At 39.8% G+C, this 21,306-nt stretch overlaps 1 protein-coding gene and 1 pseudogene across 1 annotated transcript; both read left to right on the top strand.

Moving 5' to 3' along the window:
- Nucleotides 1-1,700: 1,700 nt before the first annotated feature.
- LOC129431627 (CD5 antigen-like pseudogene) lies at nt 1,701-2,808 on the top strand (annotated as a pseudogene).
- A 5,364-nt stretch (nt 2,809-8,172) lies between these two features.
- Nucleotides 8,173-17,585, top strand: LOC129431628 (scavenger receptor cysteine-rich domain-containing protein DMBT1). Its single transcript, XM_073861126.1, has 8 exons — nt 8,173-8,353; nt 11,920-12,225; nt 12,419-12,727; nt 13,952-14,257; nt 14,348-14,650; nt 15,779-16,084; nt 16,493-16,801; nt 17,569-17,585. Exons 1-8 carry the CDS (start codon nt 8,173-8,175, stop codon nt 17,583-17,585), a joined length of 2,037 nt encoding a protein of 678 aa, XP_073717227.1.
- Nucleotides 17,586-21,306: the final 3,721 nt, after the last annotated feature.

Consider the following 21,306-nt stretch of genomic DNA (forward strand, 5'->3'; position numbering starts at 1 on the left):
TATCTAACACTATTGCTGCTGCGCAAGCGCCGTCTACGAGACAGGCTTACGCGCTTAAATGGAACCTGTTTGTCGACTGGTGTTCTTCCCAAAGTGAAAACCCCCGAGAATGCCCGATTAGTGTTGTGCTTTTATATCTCCAGCGTCGTTTGGAGAATAGGCTGTCACCATCCACTATTAAGGTCGATATCGCTGCGATATCAGCTCACCATTCACCCGTAAACGGTAGGACAGTGGGTCAGCACGACCTGGTCATTAGATTTCTCAGAGGCGCTCGAAGACTGAATCCTTCGCGTCCTCCCTCTATTCCTCCTTGGGACCTGTCCTTGGTGCTGAAATCACTCCAGGAAGCCCCATTTGAGCCTCTGCATAGTGTGAGTGTTAAATTTCTTACTATGAAAACATTAACTCTCCTTGCTTTGGCTTCTGTTAAGAGGATAGGGGATATTCATGCATTTTCGGTCGATGATTCGTGCCTTCAGTTCGGGCCGGCTGCATCAAGCGTAACACTGAGACCCCGGCCCGGCTTTGTGCCCAAACTTCCCACCACTCCTTTCAGAGATCAAGTGGTGAATCTGCAAGCGCTGCCTTTGGAGGGGGCAGACCCAGCCATGGCTTTGTTATGCCATGTTCGTGCACTACTTGTGTATATAGACAGGACGCAAAGTTTTAGGACCTCAGATCAGCTCTTTGTTTGTTACGGTGGTCAGCAGAAAGGAAAAGCTGTCACCAAGCAGAGGATGTCCCATTGGATTGTGGATACTATAGCCCTTGCATATCAAAAGCAGAATGTGCCTTGTCCATTTAAAAAACGTGCTCACTCTACACGCAGTGTGGCATCATCTTGGGCGGTTCCTCGCTAAAAGATATTTGTAGAACTGCAGGCTGGGCGACACCTAATACGTTCACAAGAGTCTATAGTGTTCGTGTCAAACCGGTTTCCACTCGGGTTCTTTCTACTAATTAGTTAAGAATGACGAGGGTCGGCTCGTGTGTTGGCTTGGAGCCTCTATTTTGGTGCTGTACATTTGCACCAATATGGAAGGCTATTGGGGCAAAAACGTCGTAGTGACCGACTGAAAGGGAACGTCTCGGTTACGTATGTAACCCTCGTTCCCTGAAGTAAGGGAACGGAGACGTCACGTCCCGTCGCCACAGTTTGCTGTTCCATTGCTGTTTTAAGGCCGGGCACTGTTGCTCGGCTTCTCAGCAATAATATGGCTGATTTGGTGTTGTGCACCTGCGGCTTGTGTGCGCGCCTGGCGGGGCGGCGCCGGCATTGTGCGGGTGCCTGCATGCCGGGTTCATTGGCGTTTCTGGTGGTTCTCGAAGTAGATAGGTCACCCGCGAAGCAGTTCCCAATTTGTCGGTCATGACGTGACGTCTCCGTTCCCTTCCTTCAGGGTTTTTTTTCTCATTTAAGGCCAAAAAGCCTTAATTATTTCATCTTAATTTATAAACATTTAATTAATATTAATTATAAAATCTGAATTGCATATTATTAAAACAAAATTCTGTTATACTGCCATCTCCTACATTACTCTTTCACCCTTGTCCTGTTTAACAAAGCTGTGTTTAGGTAAGTAAAGCAATGCAGTACAATAAACATAAAATAAATTCCATTTAATAAATGTTCTGTATAATCTTAACACTGTACTAGCACTGTTCTTGTCTGTACTACATTTAGCATTATAATTTAAGTGTTTTTTATACTGCTTTTTACCCATTTTTTAAAAAAAATAAGTCAGATGTCGTTTCTGCGTGTTGCTTACAAATATAAATTGTGACTTCTTATTTTAATAAGCACGTCATCAGAAAATAAGTCATCATGTGTCACAATGTATAGTGAGCCAATGCCTTTACCAGTGCCCAAGCGCCTGTACCCGATAACCAGCCAAATTGGCTAGTGATTTGACAACTGTACTCAGCACAGCTGATTTTTACCCGCATTTGGCGGGTTGGCGGTTTGTTTCAAACCCTGTTTGTACCACAGCTTAAGGCCAAACAGAGTTTGTAGATTTGCAAACAGGAAATTGCAAGAATGACATACTGTATTTTATGGTTTTCATCCACTATCCTTTAGATGTTAGACTGATTAATGGAGCTAACCTGTGTTCTGGAAGAGTTGAGGTTTTATTTAATAATCAATGGGGAACCGTCTGTGATGCTGGCTGGGATTTAACAGATGCTGCAGTGGTTTGTAAGAGCATGGATTGTGGGTTTCCTGTAGTAGCAAACACTGGAGCTTATTTTGGGCAGGGTTCAGGATCTGTGTGGCTGGATGGTCTGAGTTGTTCTGGGAATGAGGCAACAGTGAAAAATTGTCCATCAAAGGCATTAGGAACAAGCACCTGTAGCCATGGACAAGATGCTGGAGTCGTCTGTAGAGGTAAGATGAAATGATCATTTATGACTAATGATAACATTTTGTGCCTGAAAGAGCTTATACTGTATGTGAAACCAATATTTTCTGCAGATATAAAGCTGGTGAATGGTTCGAGTCCATGTAATGGCAGACTTCAGGTTCTTTATAATAATCACTGGGGTTCAGTGTGTCACACTGGCTGGGGTCTGGAAGAAGCGACAGTTGTATGTAAAGAGCTGGGCTGTGGTGGCCTTGTAGAGCTGCAGTCATTTGTGGGTCCATATGTTGGGCCAATTTGGATGGATAATCTTACATGTAATGGAAATGAGTCAACACTACGGAACTGTCCATTTAGTGGATGGGGTGAGAGCAGCAGCTGTGCGGATGAACTTTATGCAGGAATCATTTGCAACAGTAAGGTCAATTTTAAACTTTCTTTTTAAATCACAGCTTATTCCGAATATTTTAAAGGATTATACTTAAATTAGAAGAAAATTTGTTTAAATTAATGTCACCAACTGAATTTTTTTTAAATGAACATGTTGCTTAAAATCATAAGCTTGAAATAGTTTGTGAACAACAGACCACAGCATGATGTTAAGGTGTTTTATAAATTAATAGGCGGATGAGGCATTTATACTCAACATACTCACTGTTTCACTATTCTTGGAAAAGACAGGGGGCCACTTGAGTAATCGAGTCCAAAACCAACACAAAGTAAAGGATAGTAGAAGTCATTCACTGAAACAACTCCACTTCTCATCATGCTGCGTTGCACCTTGTGTGTGCATTATTTTCAAATAATTCAATGCCCGTTATCAATAATTCCTTACATATTCAGCAGATTGTTGTTTTCTTCCTGTTCTTATATTTATGTCTTTAGCTCTGATGTTACAAGTGGTGTGTCCAAGTTTTTTTATTCTGCATATTTCTTTTAAACTTATAAGAAATAAGCAGAAAGAACAACAGCATTATTATAATAATAACTTCTTGAAAAAGAATAGGTGGTCGGGTCCTAATAATCTGTCAAATAATTCTATGTTGTTTGTAAGCATTGAGTATATCCAATGCAGCATAGTTTTTAAAAACTAAATTGCCGGAATGACTTTGACACAATTACATCTACTTTTTATCCACTCTCCTTTAGATGTTAAACTGGTAGATGGAGATAATCTGTGTTCTGGAAGAGTGGAGGTTTTATATAATAATCAATGGGGAACCGTCTGTGATTCTGGCTGGGATTTAACAGATGCTGCAGTGGTGTGTAGTAGCTTGGGTTGTGCGACTCCTATAGCAGCAAAGACCGGGGCTTTCTTTGGGCAGGGTTCAGGACCTGTGTGGCTGGATGCTGTAGGTTGTTCTGGAAACGAGCCAACGTTGAGACATTGTCCATCAAATGCATTAGGAACAAGCACATGCAGCCATGTACAAGATGCTGGAGTCGTCTGTAACCGTGAGCTTAAAATATTTTAATGCATTTTATGTTGATCACCCAAAAATATAAACTCTGTCATTATTTATTTGCTTTAAACTTGTTTACTTACAAAAATAGACATTTTGAATTTTTTATGTGACTCCCATTGATTTGTGACATAATTGTTGGTCATTCATGATGAAAATGTTTCACTCGAGTACAACCCAGAAATCGAATTTTCTATTCTTTTAAAGTGTTGTTTTGTCATTGCATGGAAAACTGTTTTTATACATTTCTCTTCTGGTATTTCACAGAAAAAAATTAAGCTTACATCTTTGAATCAACATGATGGTAAATAAATAATGATAGAAATTACAAGAACATTTGAGCATTTTTTATAACATGGCCTTTTTTATGTTTAGCTCCTGTTAGGTTGGTGAATGGTGAGAACTCATGTTCTGGACGAGTGGAGGTTCTTTATAACGGGACATGGGGAACAGTGTGTATAGATTCTTGGGACTCTACTGATGCTGCAGTGGTGTGTAAAGAGGTCGGATGTCCGACTGGTGCTGAAGCAAAAGCATATACCTACTTTGGACCTGGTGTAGGAACTATATGGATGGATGATGTTCACTGTACAGGGACTGAACTGTCATTAAAGGAGTGCAGTTTTAGTGGATGGGCATTGCACAACTGTGATCATGTACAGGATGCTGGAGTCATCTGTAGAGGTAGGATAGAATCAGTGTTTTGCTGCCTTTACATATCCTATGATGTCGCACAAGGGCTGCGATCATCTGGTGAAGCGAATATTTCTTATATCAGTGTTTGATGTTAGGAGGCACCCCATAGTCTATTTTGTTCCGCCAGTCTTAAAATGAGCTATTCTGCCACTTCACAACTAGATATAATGCACCCGCCTCTCTGTAGATTCAGCGCAATGTGCGCAGCACATACACAAACACTTACTGTACGAAATGCAGGGTTGCTATTCAAGCGATCTGTACTAAAGTCCAACGGATGTGCACTGTATGTATTTGTCTACCGTAAACTCTGCATGTAAACTACAGCAGGGAAAATAAGTATTTGACACATGAGCATTTTTATCAGTAAGGGGATTTCTAAGTGGGCTATTGACACAATTTCCACCAGATGTAGCCATCAAGCCAAATATAGAATTCATACAAAGAAATCAGAACATTTAATTATACAAGTTGAGTTATCATAAATAAAGTGAAATGACACAGGGAATAAGTATTGAACACACTTTATTTAATACTTTGTAGAAAAACCTTTGTTGATGATTACTGCTTCTAGACACCCTTTGTATGGAGAGACCATTCGTCTACATTGCTCAGGAGTGATTGTGGCCCATTCTTCCACACAAATGGTCTGTAAATCTTGAAGGTTCCTTGGCCCTCTTTTATGAACTTTGATCTTCAGTTCTTTCCATAGATTTTCTTTGGGATTTAGGTCAGGTGATTGACTGGGCCATTCAATCAACTTGATTTTCTTTCTTTGCAACCACTTCATTGTTTCCTTGGCCTTGTGTTTGGGATCAATGTCTTGCTGAAATAACCACCCTCTTTTCATTTTCAGCTTTCTGGTAGATGGCAGCAGATTTTTATCCAGAATGTCCCAGTTCATTTCTCTATTCATCCTGCCTTCAATAATATGAAGTCTCCAGTACCCCTTGCTGAAAAGCAGCCCCAAACCATGATGCTTCCACCCCCAAATTTGACTGTTGGTATGGTGTTCTTGGGATGGCAGTGCCATTTCTTCTCCTAACATAGTGTGTAGAATGACTGCAAAACTATTCAATTTTGCTTTCATCTGACCATACTATAGTCTTCCAATAATCCACAGGCTTCTCCAAATGCTCTTTTACAAACTTTAACTGAGCCTCAACATGCTTTTTGTTCAGCAATGGAGTCTTGTGTGGTAAGCATGCATGGGTGCCATAGCGGTTCAGTGCATTGCTAATAGTTTTCTTTGAAACAACAGTACCTGCTGATGCAAGGTCTTCCTGAAGTTCTGCCCGAGTGGTTCTTGCCTCTTGGAGAACCCTCATGATTATTCTTTAGACTCCTTGGACAGGGATCTTACATGGAGCACCTGATCATGGCCGGTTTATTGTAAAGTGATGCTCTTTCCATTTCAGGATAATGGCCCCCACAGTGCTCACAGGAACATTCAGCATTCTGGAAATGCCCCTATAACCATTCCCATCAAAATGGTTTTCAACAATAAGATTACAAAGATGTTGAGATAGTTCTTTGCTTTTACTCATCATGAAGTCTTTCTTGTGTGCCTCCTGGGTAATGAGAAGCCTTTATAATTAGGAGACAAAAGTAGCTGATATCAATTAGTACTGATAGGGGGCAGGGTTTCTCTCTCAATACAGACAGATTTCAGGTGATCTCCTGGCTTTCTATGCCATTTTCCACCTTGTTCTCTTTATGTGTTCAATACTTATTCCCTGTGTCATTTCACTTTATTTATTATGACTAAACTTTTATACTTAAATGTTCTGATTTCTTCGTATGAATTAAATATTTGGCTTGATGGCTACAGCTGGTGGAAATTTTGTGTTAATAGCCCACTTAGAAATCCCCTTACTGATAAAAATGCTGTTGTGTCAAATACTTATTTTCCCCCGCTGTATGTCCTTTTGTATCTTTCTGTCAAAATACTGTAGTTCATTTGGGATTTTTCAGCTTTTAAGAACCAGTATATGATGCTACCAGTTTCGCCGGTGGTGGGCAGAACTTATGCGCAAACAATCTCATAGGCTGGCACTCACCTATTACTGTCCCTGTTTTGTTTTCAGCAAATCAGTTTGACAAAAACAGACCACCCGATTAATACGCATGAACCCCGCAACTCATTAGATCTGTTGTATAGGACTTGATGTTGATATCTTTTAATGCGTAACCCCTTTCTCGGAACTCAGTGCATAAACCCCTGAAATGACCTAACCTTAGTCTCTAACACCACAATCTCACCACAACCCGACCATACACGCCAACCAGTTTGACTAAGGCCAGAAGCCCCACTGTCGTCGTTAATGCAGGTTCAGTGGCAAACGGTTCTGTATGGCATACTATTTGCCGCAACACACAACCTGTAGCCACGGAAAAGTCTTTGACTGCCTGCGGGTGGGCCTGTGCTCTGCCTATTTGATGAGAGTCTGATCTTATGGTGGTGAGGGTGGCTTGACCCTTACCCTCCCGAACAAATGGTGTTGGCTGCTGCTGGGATGATGGGGGAAGAAGGGCATTCATATTTGTCCGTCGACTTTCCAACACTGCAGCAAGACACTTCACCACCTGGTTGTGTCGCCAGCTGTAATGGCCTTGGGTGGACTGATCTTGCATCCCACTAAGATGTGCTTTAAAGTTGCTAGACTTTGGCATAGAGGGCACATGTCATACCATTGGCTTGGGTTTGCAGGAGAAGGCAGGACATCATAGGCAGCCCTGACAGTAAAGCTTGCCCTGAATGTCTCCATCTCCCAAAGCCCTTTCCAGGAGATCTACCTCTTCTCCACTCCTTCCCATGCCATCCACTGCCCTTGCTTGGCCTGTGCCACAGCTTGGGGACACCTTCTTGCTTCCTCCTCCCGACATATCTCCTGGACCACCATTTTGCATCTCTAAGATGGAGAGGCCTTGCTCCACACTAGTGTTCTGGCCCCAAGTCCAAGACCACTCCTCCCCTCCTGCACTCGGCCCACAATGTCCTTGTGTCTGAGCGCTGTCTTTGCCTGCTCAGTTGCAGCCAACGGGGTCCACTTCCTTCTGGTGGCCAAGATGGGGGCAGCTTGGGCTACAAATGGATCGCTTGAATCCAGTAGCATCATCTCCAGTCTGACTTTTAAATGCCATATTGAATATTAAATTCTAAATTAAAAATTGCTTCCAATATGCTTCCATAGCCACTAGGGGGTGCACTCCGACATTTGGACATGAATGTCATGTGCAATGGATAGGCAGGATTTCTGTAAAATCCTGTTAAAATCCATAAAACTATACTTATAGAACCACTTTATCTTAACTGAAGTTTAATCATGTACTAGAATTCTCTTAGAAATTAACAGAAATAATAACAGTATTATAATATTGTGTAATTAATTATTATGTATCTTGTGTGTATTATTTAACATTGCATTATCCTAAAGAGTTTTTAGATTTGCAAATGAAAAATGCAAGAATGACTTTTACACATACTTCAACATGTACTTGTGGTTTTTGTTCACTCTTCTGTAGATGTTAGACTGATAAATGTGGCTAATCAGTGTTCTGGAAGAGTCGAAGTTTTAAATAATAATCAATGGGGAACCGTTTGTGATGCTGGCTGGGATTTAGCAGATGCTGCAGTGGTGTGTAATAGCATGGAATGTGGGGTTCCTGTAGCAGCAAAGACTGGGGGTTTCTTTGGGCAGGGTTCAGGAACCGTGTGGCTGGATAATATGACTTGTTCTGGGAATGAGCCATCAGTGAAAAATTGTCCATCAAAAGCATTAGGAACAAGCACCTGCAGCCATTCGAAGGATGCTGGAGTCATCTGTCGAGGTGAGGTGATATTGACATTTATGATTGAAGATTATACAATTCAATGTCTGAAAAAACTTACAGTGGCAAGAAAAAGTATGTGAACCTTTTGAATTTTCATAGCTTTTTGAATAAATCTTATAAAATGTGATCTGATCATCATCTAAGTCAAGTCAAGGGTTTAGGCAAACATAATGTGTATAAAAATATTTCAACCTGATCTCACAAAGTTCTGTGGGATAGTCACCGATTTTTTTGCGCATTTTTTCGTGGCATTCTCACGGATCTCCGTATTTTTCAGTGACCCTGCTACGGACTGTCTTTCTCCGTGGCATTCTCACGGATTGGTAACTCAACTGCTTTTTCCTATTTTCAAACCATTTATTTTTCGGTTTAGGGTTAGATTTGGTGTTTGCGTTAGTATGTCACTTAACTATTGGTTTATACTATTTTTTCTGATATATTCTTTTATATTTTCTAAACTTTAAACAATTGTTGCCTGGTGTTGGGGTTAGAGTTGGGTTTGGGTAAGGATGTCATTTCATGTAAATCTAACCCTAAACCGAAGCGAAAAATGGTGAGAAAATAGGACAAAACAGTTGAGTAACCAATCCGTGAGAATGCCACAGAAAAAGACAGTCCATAGCAGGGCCATGGAAAAATGCAGAGATCCGTGAGAATGCCATGGAAAAATTCGCAAAAAATTCCGTGACTATCCCACGGAAATTCAATTACACACAAAAAAGCTGATCTTTCATGTCTTTATTAAGAACAATTAAAAAAACTATAGTGCTTGTGTAAAAAGTATGTGAATACTTGAGTACATGACCTCAAAAAGTTATTTGGAGTCAAGTTTTAGCACACCTGGAGTCTCATTAAGATAATACATTTGGAGGTTTGGACTACAGCTACTCTGACTGATAAAAACCCCTCAAACTTTTGGAGTTTGCTCTGCACAAGAAGAACATGCTTATGTGAGCCATGCCTCTCCAAAAAGAGCTTTCAGAGGAGCTGTGATCAAGAATTGTTGCTTTATATAAAGCTGGAAAGGGTTACAAAGTTATTTCAAATACTTTAGAAATTCACCAGTCTACAGTTATGCAAACAATTTACAAATGAAGATGCTTTGGGACTGTTGCTTATCTACCAAGAATTGGGCGCCCAGTCAAAATGACACCAAGAGCACAACAAAGACTCATCAATGAGGTAAAGAAACAACCCCAAATGACAGCCAAAGATTTGAAGGCATCATTGGAACTTGCTAACATCTCTGTATATGAGTCTACAATACGTAAAGCACTGAACAAGTAGAGTATCCACGGCAGGACACCACGAATGAAGCCACTGCTTACTAAAAAGAACATTGCTGCACGTCGAAGTTTGCAAAAGAACATATTGACACTCCACTGCGTATTGGCAAAATGTTTTGTGAACTGATGAAACTAAGATTGAACTATTTGGAAAAAACACACAGCTCTACATCTGGCATAGAAAGCCCACGGTATATCATCATGAAAACATCATCCCAACTGTATAGGATGGTGGAGGAAACATCATGATTTAGGCCTGCTTTGCTGCATCAGGGCTTGTCCAGCTTGCAATCATTAGGGGGAAGATGAAGTAGATCAGACAGTTCTTTAGGATAATGTGAGAATGTCTGTATGTCAGCTGAAACTGTGTAGAAGGTGCGTGATACAACAGGACAACGACCCAAAACACCGGAGCAAGTCCACAACAGAATGGCTTCAGAAAACTTAAATCCTCTTTTGGAGTGGCCAAGTCAGAGCCCAGACCTTAACCCAATAGAGATGCTATGGATTGACTTAAAGAGGGTAAAGCAGTTCTGTCAGGAAGAATGGGCTAAAATTTCTCCTCAGTGATGTGCAGATCTGATCCACAGCTACAGGAAGCCCCTGGTTGAGGTTATTGCTGCCGGGGGGGGGGGGGGGTAACCAGTTATTAATTCTAAGGGTTCACTTACTTTTTCCACTGCCATTTTGAATATTGAACATCCTCATTCAACAAAGTCAAAAGATCAGAATTTTTGTGTTATTATTTTTAGACACATTATATTTGTCAATACCCTTGACTTAGATGAAGATCAGATCACATTTTATGATAAATTTATTCAGAAAACCATGAAATTCCAAAAGGTTCACATACTTTTTCTTGCCACTGTATACTTACTGTGCATGAATCTATTATTTCCTTCAGATGTAAAGCTGGTAGGTGGTACAAATCCATGTAATGGCAGACTTCAGGTTCTTTATAATGAGCACTGGGGTTCAGTGTGTCACACTGGCTGGGGTCTGAAAGAAGCTGCAGTTGTGTGTAAAGAGCTTGGCTGTGGTGGCCTTGTAGAACCACTGTCATACACAGGTCCATTTCTTGGACCAGTATGGATGGATAATATTACATGTTCAGGAAAAGAGTCAACATTACGGAACTGTTCGTTTAACGGATATGATGTTAGCAGTTGTGCAGGGGGACTTTATGCAGGAGTTGTTTGCAATGGTAAGATCAGAAATTTCCTTTCTAAGTCATATCTAATGTAGTATATGTTACGAATGAGGACTATCATTAGGGCTTAAACATAAAAAGGTCCTATTAAAGTGACCTTATCCTTATACAGGCCCAATGTTTACTTCAAAATGTATTATAAAATTCTGTTGGATTTACTGAAAATCTCATGTTAAAAAATAAAGGCCCAATTTTTGCATTATACTTTTTACAACCTTATATTTGTGCTTTCTTTAAAAGGATTATTTGTCTGTCTGTATGGTTCTATAATGAACCTTTCTGCCACACAAAATATTTTATAACCTTTTAAAAGGTAAGATAGAAATGGTTCCTGTGTGACAGAACAAACGTACAGTATAATGTTGAGTAACATTGCGTTTAATAAAAAAAGTATTTAGTCATTAATCTGTCTGCTTCTTCAGTAAGTTTTATTTAAACAGTCTTCTAACATGTACCCAAAGTTAAAACTTGGTTATATGCCTTAAACCACCAGAATTCACTGAATGTATGCTATGGAAGGCATAAAGATAAACCTAGCAAGCGCATTATGAAGAAAACATTGGGCATGTCTGTGGACAATATCAGTAGAGGGAACTCCAGTAATTTTTAAGTATTTATAAATGTCATCAAAATGATATGGTATGGTAATATTATATATTTTAAAGTATGATATTTTTCAGTATTCAAACTACTTTAAACTACTAATTCAAATTTTACAATAGAGGGACAGAAATCTTTTCAACCTGGATACTAGAGGACAAACATTGTGGAAAATAAAACAAAACATTGTACAATGCTGATTTAAACATTGTGTGGCTTTATCTTGCAGTTTCCTGCATTTCAACATCTACACTGTAAAAATTTTTTTTTTTTAAATCAACATATATTTTACTTTCACTTAAATAATTAAGTTAAAATGTTCAACTTGTTTATAAGTTATGTCATTTTTTTACAGGTCGAAACTTAAAATTGTAGGTTGAATTGACTTGCAAAACCAAGTTGTTTTATCGTAACTTCATGCTGCATTTTTTACAGTCTATTTATGACTTTCATTCACTTTCATTTAGATGTTAAACTGGTCGATGGAGATAATCAGTGTTCTGGAAGAGTGGAGGTTTTATATAATAATCAATGGGGAACCGTCTGTGATGCTGGCTGGGATTTAACAGATGCTGCAGTGGTGTGTGGTAGCATTGGTTGTGGGACTCCAATAGCAGCAGAGACCGGAGCTTTCTTTGGGCAGGGTTCAGGACCCGTGTGGCTTGATGGTCTGAGTTGTTCTGGAAATGAGTTAACAGTGAAAAACTGTCCATCAAAGGCATTAGGAACAAGCACCTGTAGCCATGGACAAGATGCTGGAGTCATCTGTAACCGTGAGCTTAAAAATATTAAATTAAAAATGTTGTGGTGTTTATTGTTATTGTATGAAAAAGAGCTACATGACATTTTATTTAATGTCTCTTTCAGTGGTCCATAATAGCTTGCATCTTTGAAACAACATGATGGTGAATAAATAATGAAAAACATTTGTGGATTTTTAATAACACATTATTTATTCATGTTTAGCTCCTGTTAGGTTGGTGAATGGTGAGAACTCATGTTCTGGACGAGTGGAGGTTCTTCATAATAGGACATGGGGAACAGTGTGTGTAGATTCCTGGGACTCTACTGATGCTGCAGTTGTGTGCCAAGAAGTCGGATGTCCAACTGGTGCTGAAGCAAAAAGATTTTCCTATTTTGGACCTGGTGTGGGAACAATATGGATGGACGATGTGGAATGTACAGGGACTGAATTATCACTACAGGAGTGTACATTTCGTGGATGGGGAACACACAACTGTGATCATTCAGGTGATGCTGGAGTCATCTGTCGAGGTAGGATAGATACAGTATAATTTCTCTCTACCCCTTTATATGATTTGAATACAAAAATGATTGTGTTAAAAATATTAACTCTATAAATAAGGCATGTATGGAGTCAGTACAATGTTGCATAGATTTGCAAAAGACAAATTAAGTTTTGTTATTTTTTATGTTTGCAAGCAACAGTGGTAAAAAAACAGAAAAACAATTAAGAAACCAATACATAAAATGACATGAAAAAAATAATCGTGCCTGGGGACATAATAGAGATTTTTGCTCATTGACATGAAAAAATGGAAAACGGCATCATGACTATACCACAAAATGCAGTAGGACACTTGTCAAGCATGTAAAAAGCAGTAATAATCAAAAATATTTTATCTACATTTGTCCAGTACATGAACCAGTTAAAAATGTGTTTGCTGGAAATAAGCACTGAGAGAGGTTAACACATCCGCTGGCCAAGCATATTATATTAGGAATATTCATTTTAAGTTCCACGAGGTCTAGTTTCCATATTTCCTTTCATTCTGGACAATTTTAAAATAAGAATCTACAGTACTAATAAAATACAATCAACAAAATGATTAGGCTAACTGTCTTTATATGAAAAGATGCAGTGTGCGCAAAATACAAGTTCCTTAAATAAAAACATTTTGATGTTAAAATATAAAATAGAGGATATAGCGTTGAAAGATAATAGATCTCTTCCAACTATTGACAGCTTGATGGCCCAGGGACAGCATTAACGATGATTAGGCCGGTACAGCATTTTCAAAAAAGTTTATCAGTTGCATGTGTTTTAGGCCATGTTACTTTAAATATTTAATCAAATAAGACATGAAACAGATGCCAATGCGCTATTATGACTGATTTACTTCTTTGTTAAGGATTGATCTTTTATTTATATATATATATATATATATATATATATATATATATATATATATATATATATATATATATATATATATATATATATATATATATATATATATATATATATATATATATATATATATATATATATATATACACACACACACACACATATATATATATATATATATATATATATATATATATATATATATATATATATATATAGTATTATTAGTTTGCATTTCATTGCTTTAACACTGTTTCTTGTAAAACAGAGTTGTGATATTTGCAGCAAAGAAATTCCAAGAATGACTTTGACACACTAACATCTACTTTTTATCCACTGCCTTTCAGATGTTCGACTGGTAGATGGAGCTACTCAGTGTTCTGGAAGGGTGGAAGTTTTAAATAAGAATCAATGGGGAACTGTCTGTGATGCTGGCTGGGATTTAGCAGATGCTGCAGTGGTGTGTAACAGCATGGGTTGTGGAATAACTGTGGCTGCAAAGACCGGGGCTTTCTTTGGGCAGGGTTCAGGACCTGTGTGGCTAGATGGTGTGAGTTGTTCTGGAGATGAGTCGTCAGTGAAAAATTGCCCATCAAAGGCTTCAGCAACAAAAAGCTGTAGCCATACAGAAGATGCTGGGGTCGTCTGTCGAGGTGAGGTCAAATGATTATTTATAACTAATTATAATATAATTAAATGCCTGAAAGAGCTGATATTCTATGTAAAACCATTATTTCCTGCAGATATAAGGCTAGTGAATGGTACGAGTCCATGTGATGGCAGACTTCAGGTTCTTTATAATAATCACTGGGGTTCAGTGTGTCACACTGGCTGGGGTCTGGAAGAAGCGGCAGTTGTGTGTGAAGAGCTGGGCTGTGGTGGCCTTGTAGAGCTACAGTCCTATGTGGGTCCATTTGTTGGCCCAGTATGGATGGATAATCTTACATGTAATGGAAATGAGTCGACAGTGCGGAACTGTTCATTTACTGGATGGGGTGCGAGCAGCGGCTGTGCGGGTGGTCTTTACGCAGGAGTCATTTGCAACAGTAAGATCAATTTTGAAACTTCTCCATTTTATAGCTTACATAAAATATGTATTATGAATGTCTCTTGTAATTCAATTAAGTAGTAATTTGAGTTTCTGTAAGATAACGTGAGTTAGACCTGGAGCTCCACTGAAGGCACACCACATAACACACAAAACTATTTATTTTGAACACTCAACAGAAAATGTACACATAAATTATGAATCATACCGACAGGTTGTGATTCGGAGAAGCAATTTGATCCAAACTTGCTAACATTGGACAAGCAATCGCTAGTAAACTGACAGGCATACTTGTCTTAAGATTCACTGCCTGTATGTTCCTTAAGTTACTTGTTTTATTAAAGTGTGTTTGTTAATTGGAATTCCCTCGTCTCAGTCATCCTTTACAACACAGCATTTTTTCTGTGCAAAATTGAATGAAGACACAGAGCCACACCATCGTCAACTGACCTGTTAGCCTTAAGGCCAGTTCACACTGGTCAGACAACCACCAACTCCAACAGATACCAACAGACACCAACAGACAACCACATTCTAAAGTCTCATTTACTTTAATCCAACAACTGCCAAAAGGGGTTTCACACTGGTCAGACAGAGGTTTTAAACAAAGTTAAGGCCGCAGGTTTGTAATCATTTTGCAGCTGAAATTCAGATTTTTTTGGCACTGGTATAACGACTGCTTCTTAAAACATTCTAAACATTCTGGATTCATCTTTTTTAATAAAAAAATGTACTTCATGGAAATCTTGAAAATTATGATAATACTTCAGAATATAATATTTTAGTATATGACTAAGAATCTATTTGCAACCACAGAGGAATGTGCTAGGACATGAATACTCACTATCCCTAGATTTCTTTAAGTACAGGGTGCTCAAGTAGAGGGACTGAAATCTCTTCAAACTGGATACTGGAGGGAAAGATGGTGGAAAATTTGACAAAACATTTATTTTTATATTCTGTGAACTGCTAATTTTATTTCAACAGGAACTTTGTGAATCTGAGACAAAAAATGTGAACATATTGACTTAAGTTAATACATAGAAGTTGTGGCTTTGTAGCGTTATGAGTATTAGGTTTTCTGCACTTGAACATTAACTTGTTTTATTTCCCCTCTCTCCTTTAGATATTAGACTGGTAGATGGAGATAAGCTGTGTTCTGGAAGAGTGGAGGTCTTATATAATGATCAATGGGGAACCGCCTGTGATGCTGGCTGGGATTTACCAGATGCTGCAGTGGTGTGCAATAGCATGGATTGTTGGACTCCTGCGGCAGTAAAGACCGGTGCTTTCTTCGGGCAGGGTTCAGGGCCCGTGTGGCTGGATGGTGTGAGTTGTTCTGGGAATGAGCCATCGGTGAAAAATTGTCCATCAAAGGCATTAGGAACAAGCACCTGTAGCCACTCAAAAGATGCTGGAGTCGTCTGTAACCGTGAGCTTAAATTCCTTGGATAAAAATAAGAAATAGTTTACCTGAACATTGTAACCCTGTCATTATTTATTTGCTCTTAACCTCCTCATTTTACACCTTTTTGCTAACACAAATGAAAACATTTTGAAGAATCTTCATCTGACTCTTTTGCAATGACAGTGATTTATTATCTAATTTCATCATGGAAAATCTTTTCATTGACTATAGCATGTAAATCTAATTTACCACCCCACAGTTTTAAACTTGCAGGCTGATTTGTCGTTGTATGGAAATGACCTACAAGTTTTTTAATGTCTTGTTTTGTTTTCCACATAAATAAGCTTACATGTTTTAAAAATGAGAGTAAGTAAAAAATTACATAAAGAACATTTGAGCATTTTTAATAACTTGTCTTTTAAATATGTTTAGATCCTGTCAGGTTGGTGAATGGCAGTAACTCATGTTCTGGACGAGTGGAGGTTTATCATAATGGGACATGGGGAACAGTGTGTGTAGATTCCTGGGACTCTACTGATGCTGCAGTGGTGTGTATAGAGGTTGGATGTCCGACTGGTGCTGAAGCAAAAAGATATTCCTATTTTGGACCTGGTGTGGGAACAATATGGATGGACAATGTTCAGTGTGAAGGGACTGAAATATCATTAAAGGAGTGCAGATTTCCTGGATGGGCATCACACAACTGTAATCATTCACGTGATGCTGGAATCATCTGTCGAGGTAGGATAGATACAATGTTTTTTTACTTTGCTAGTCTTCCCTCAATCCTTCAACTGACTGCTTAGGATGTTTGTGGTTGCATACAACATTGGTCCTGTTATGTACATTAAAGGGAATCTATTATGCAAAATTCACTATAAAAAGTGAATCTCTATTCAGCTAAACCTCAATATTACTGGGTTCAGTGGACACTCCTTGTGCCAAAATTAAATGTCCTAAATATCTCACCTGTTGTTTAAAGAAAGCGCACTTGCACAATTTGGCTTTTAAACCCTCACACCTTAGGCTATCTAACACGACCTCGAGCCACTCTACATGCTTAGACGTAGAGGAAGAGAAAACCACAATATCATCCAGATAGAGGAGAAGAGACTTGTACTGCTGGTCCCCAAACATCCGTTCCATTAAACATTGGAAGGTGCTTGGGACATTGCAGAGCCCAAATGGCATGCGGTTCTGAAAGCAGGCTTAGGCCGATCTACTTTAGTGACGGGGACCTGATTGTATCCGCTGGCCATATTCATAGTGGAAAACAAGCAGGCCCCCATCAAGAAGTCTTGAGGATTCCTCAATGCGTGGTAGAGGGAAGGTGTTTTTTCTCGTCTTTGCATTCAACTGACGGTAGTCTGCGCGTCCTTTTTAAACAAGTCGGGAAGCATAGGGACTACAACTCTCCTCAAGGATACTTGTCTCCAACAACTAAATAATATGAGACTTGACGACTTCGTACTTCAATGGAATAATCTTCCTGTATCGTTGCCTAACAGGAACAGAGTCTAACTAAGGGATGTTATGAGAGATCAAATTTGTGCATCCTAAATCACCTTCGTGGGATGAAAGTACTGACTGATCAACAACTTTGATCTTCTCTTGAAGGAAGGGGGCAACCTCTAAGGCATGGAAGCTCACTGTGGCTGCTACAGATTTAACTTCAGTTATCCCAGCAGGCAAACTTACCACACAAACATTATTATGGGTTCCAAGAACAGTGTTAGCATAAAGCATAACATCCACAGTGGCCACATTAACCACGGATAAATAAACGGTACCTCGCATGACCTGCCCCAACAGGTCAACAACCCAGCTGGTAACCCAGACTCTGGAGGCTCAAATAATACTACACTCCCTGCATACTGCTCAGAACAAGTAGCTGCAACAAATTTCATCATGCCGCCTGGATTGCGGCATGGCTTACTACCTCTGTCACGGTGATCCGTGTCATGTCTTGTCTCTGTTCCGATTGTTGTCGCCTGGACATTCATTGATTAATTACCTGCCTCATCACACCTGTTTGTCATTTAGTCTGTGTGTATATATACCTCTGTCTTCTGTTTGCTCACTGCTGGATCATTGTCATTGCTACCCCGTCTTGCCCTGTCTTGGATGTTCCTGTGTTCACCGTATTCACCGTCTTATTCCTCGTGTTTTATTATTAAATGTTATTTATTTTTGAACTTTGCGTTTGCGTCCTGTCTCTCCTTCCGTGTCATGACAGAATGATCCAGCCAAACTGGACGCAGCAGGTTCACGGAGGGCGGCTCCCCCAGGAGTTTCGTCGAGGGGGAGTAGTGACATCGGGGTTCATTCCCCATCAGCCCCGATGTCTCTTGGGGACCACCGTGAGCGATCGCTCGCTCCTGCGGGCCTGCGGGAGGAGGATCGGCCCAGGCAGTCCCCCAACGGTTGAGTCGTCGTCGACGGTCCCTCGGAGGACCACCATCCTGCTCGCAGGGGGATCCGGAACGGACCACGCCCGATCATTTCCCCGGGGTGGCTACCGAGGGTCTCCGTTTCCGCGAGGGGATGGGAGATGATTTCCGGGGGCCTCTGATCGTCGACGATTCCCAGGAGGGGGGTAATTTGTCTGCCTCGGTTCTCGGAGCGATCGCTCCGGTTCTCCTGGCGCAGTCTGGCCAACCGTTGATCTCATCCCGGCGGCTGCCGGCTTCGCCAGGGTCCCCAAGCCCTCCACCCCTCCCTTGGACACTCGCTACCATACTTTGTTTTTGTTGTGTTTTATGTGAGTGTCTGGTAGCCACTCGTAGAGGGGAGGGTAATGTCACGGTTAATCCGTGTCATGTCTTGTCTCTGTTCCGATTGTTATCACCTGGACATTCATTGATTAATTACCTGCCTCATCACACCTGTTTGTCCTTTAGTATGTGTGTATATACATTTAATAATAAAACACGAGGGATAAGACGGTGAATACGGTGAACACAGGAACATCCAAGACAGGGAACAGACGGGGTGGCAATGACAATGATCCAGCAGTGAGCCAACAGAAGACAGAGTTATATATACACACAGACTAAATGACAAACAGGTGTGAAGAGGCAGATAATTAATCAATGAATGTCCAGGTGATTACAATCGGAACAGAGACAAGACATGACACGGATTAACCGTGACAACCTCTCAATCTAACACTGCCCAAACGACTACCTAAAGGTTCGTCATCCATGCAATGGCAATGTTGCAGTGCCTGTATCACAAAACTAGGAACCTCAGTAGTTAATAAGGGGACAAAAAGGGCAGAGCCACGTTGTCCAAAGAGCTTCCGGTAGCATCACTTAAGAAAATGTATCCCCAGCACCCCTGGAACATGGGTACAATTGCCACCGGGAAGATCTTCGTTGGTCTTCATGCCTGAGAAGCTGTAGCGTAAGTGCAGAAGAGGAAATAACTGAATGACAGCACATCATGATCGTATCCCAATATAAGCAATAGCAATATAAACAATATAAGCAGGGGGAAATTGCTGTGCATATCTACTTTAATCTGGTTCTATAAAGGTTATGATGAAAGATGAAGTTTCGCTCAGTGCTACAGAGAGAAAGAGACAGAAAGATAGAGAGGTTGATAGCACAACGCAATTGTGCGGTGTAAATAGTGAACACATAACTGTCTTTACTGCAAAACACAGTGGATTTGTTTTATTTTTGATGAGTCCACAACATACCTAAATTATGTGCAAAACATTTTAGACCAAACTGCTTGGTGAAATCCATAAATACAAAGCAGGTTTGCTAAAATCTGTACCAATTGTTCATGATCCAGCTTCACCTCCAGAAAATATGCTATAAATAAATTATCCTACATGGATATTTTTAGGAATCTTTACAAATTGCCTTGTGTGTATTTAGTATAATGTAATGCAGCTAAACAGAGTTATGAGAATTGCAAAAAAGAAATTGCAATGATGACACAATCACCTTTACTTTCGGTTTGTATTCACTCTCCTTTAGATATTAGACTGGTAAATGGAGCTAATCTGTGTTCTGGAAGAGAGGAAGTTTTACATGATAATAAATGGGGAACCATCCGTGATACTGACTGGAATTTAACAGATGCTAAAGTGGTGTGAAATATCAAGAGTTGTGGGACTCCTATAACAGCACCGACTGGGGCTTTCTTTGGGGAGGGCTCAGGGCCCGTGTGGCTGGATGAAGTGATATGTTCTGGGAATGAGCCAACTGTAAAAGACTGTGCATCAAATGCATTAGGAAAAAGCAGCTACAGCCATGAACAAGATGTCGGAGTTGTCTGTCGAGGTAAGTTAAAATGAACATTTATGACTAATAATAATACAGTTCCATGTCTAAAAGAGCTTTTACTATAAGTGAAACCAATATTTCCCGCAGATGTAAAGGTGGTAAATGGTACGAGTCCATGTGATGGCAGACTTCAGGTTTTTTATGATAATCACTGGGGTTCAGTTTGTCACACATCCTGGGGCCCAGAAGAGGCTACAGTTTTGTGTAGTGAGCTTGGCTGTGGTGAAGTTGCAGTGCCGCAGGCATATGTAGGTCCATTTGTTGGGCCAATATGGATGGATAATCTTATATGTACCGGAAATGAGTTGAAACTGCGGGACTGTTCGTTTACTGGATGGGGTGCGAGCAGCAGTTGTGTGGATGGATTTTATGCAGGAGTTATCTGCATCAGTAAGATGAACTTCCTCTTTAAGTCACATTTAAACAGAATATTTTTTTGAAATGTGGGTAGTGTTTCAAGTATCTTACTTTTTAGTGTTTTTGTCCTAGCAAATTAAATTAATAGATGGTATTTTGATAAACCATTCTTGGCCTAAATTCCCTTTTAATTTAACAGGATTTGTGAGAAAAGGTCTGGTGAGGATTGTGGTTACACCTGAGCCTGGCATCGATGTCAATGACCTAAATATTATGGAGATCCTTATGAACAAGGTGAGATGACTGTTTAATTGTGTCTGCAAGTTCACTGTCCTCTTTTTGTCTGTTAGACCAGGTGTTCGTAAACTTTTTACGGTCAGAGATCCCTTACAGGGAAGAAATCTTTTTCCAAAGAAACACCTTAAAACTGTTACTAAGCATATTCTAAACTTATTCTTACCATTTTTTTAACACTTGTTTTATATTGATAAGTGTTTCCCACAGGATTTTGAGAGATTGTGGCGCTGATGACGTTGCACACCAATTAGCATATTTGTGACATCCTCATATTGTGTTTAGTCTAGATTTTCT

The sequence above is a fragment of the Misgurnus anguillicaudatus genome, chromosome 1 (genome assembly GCF_027580225.2).
Source record: "Misgurnus anguillicaudatus chromosome 1, ASM2758022v2, whole genome shotgun sequence".
NCBI lineage: Eukaryota > Metazoa > Chordata > Actinopteri > Cypriniformes > Cobitidae > Misgurnus > Misgurnus anguillicaudatus.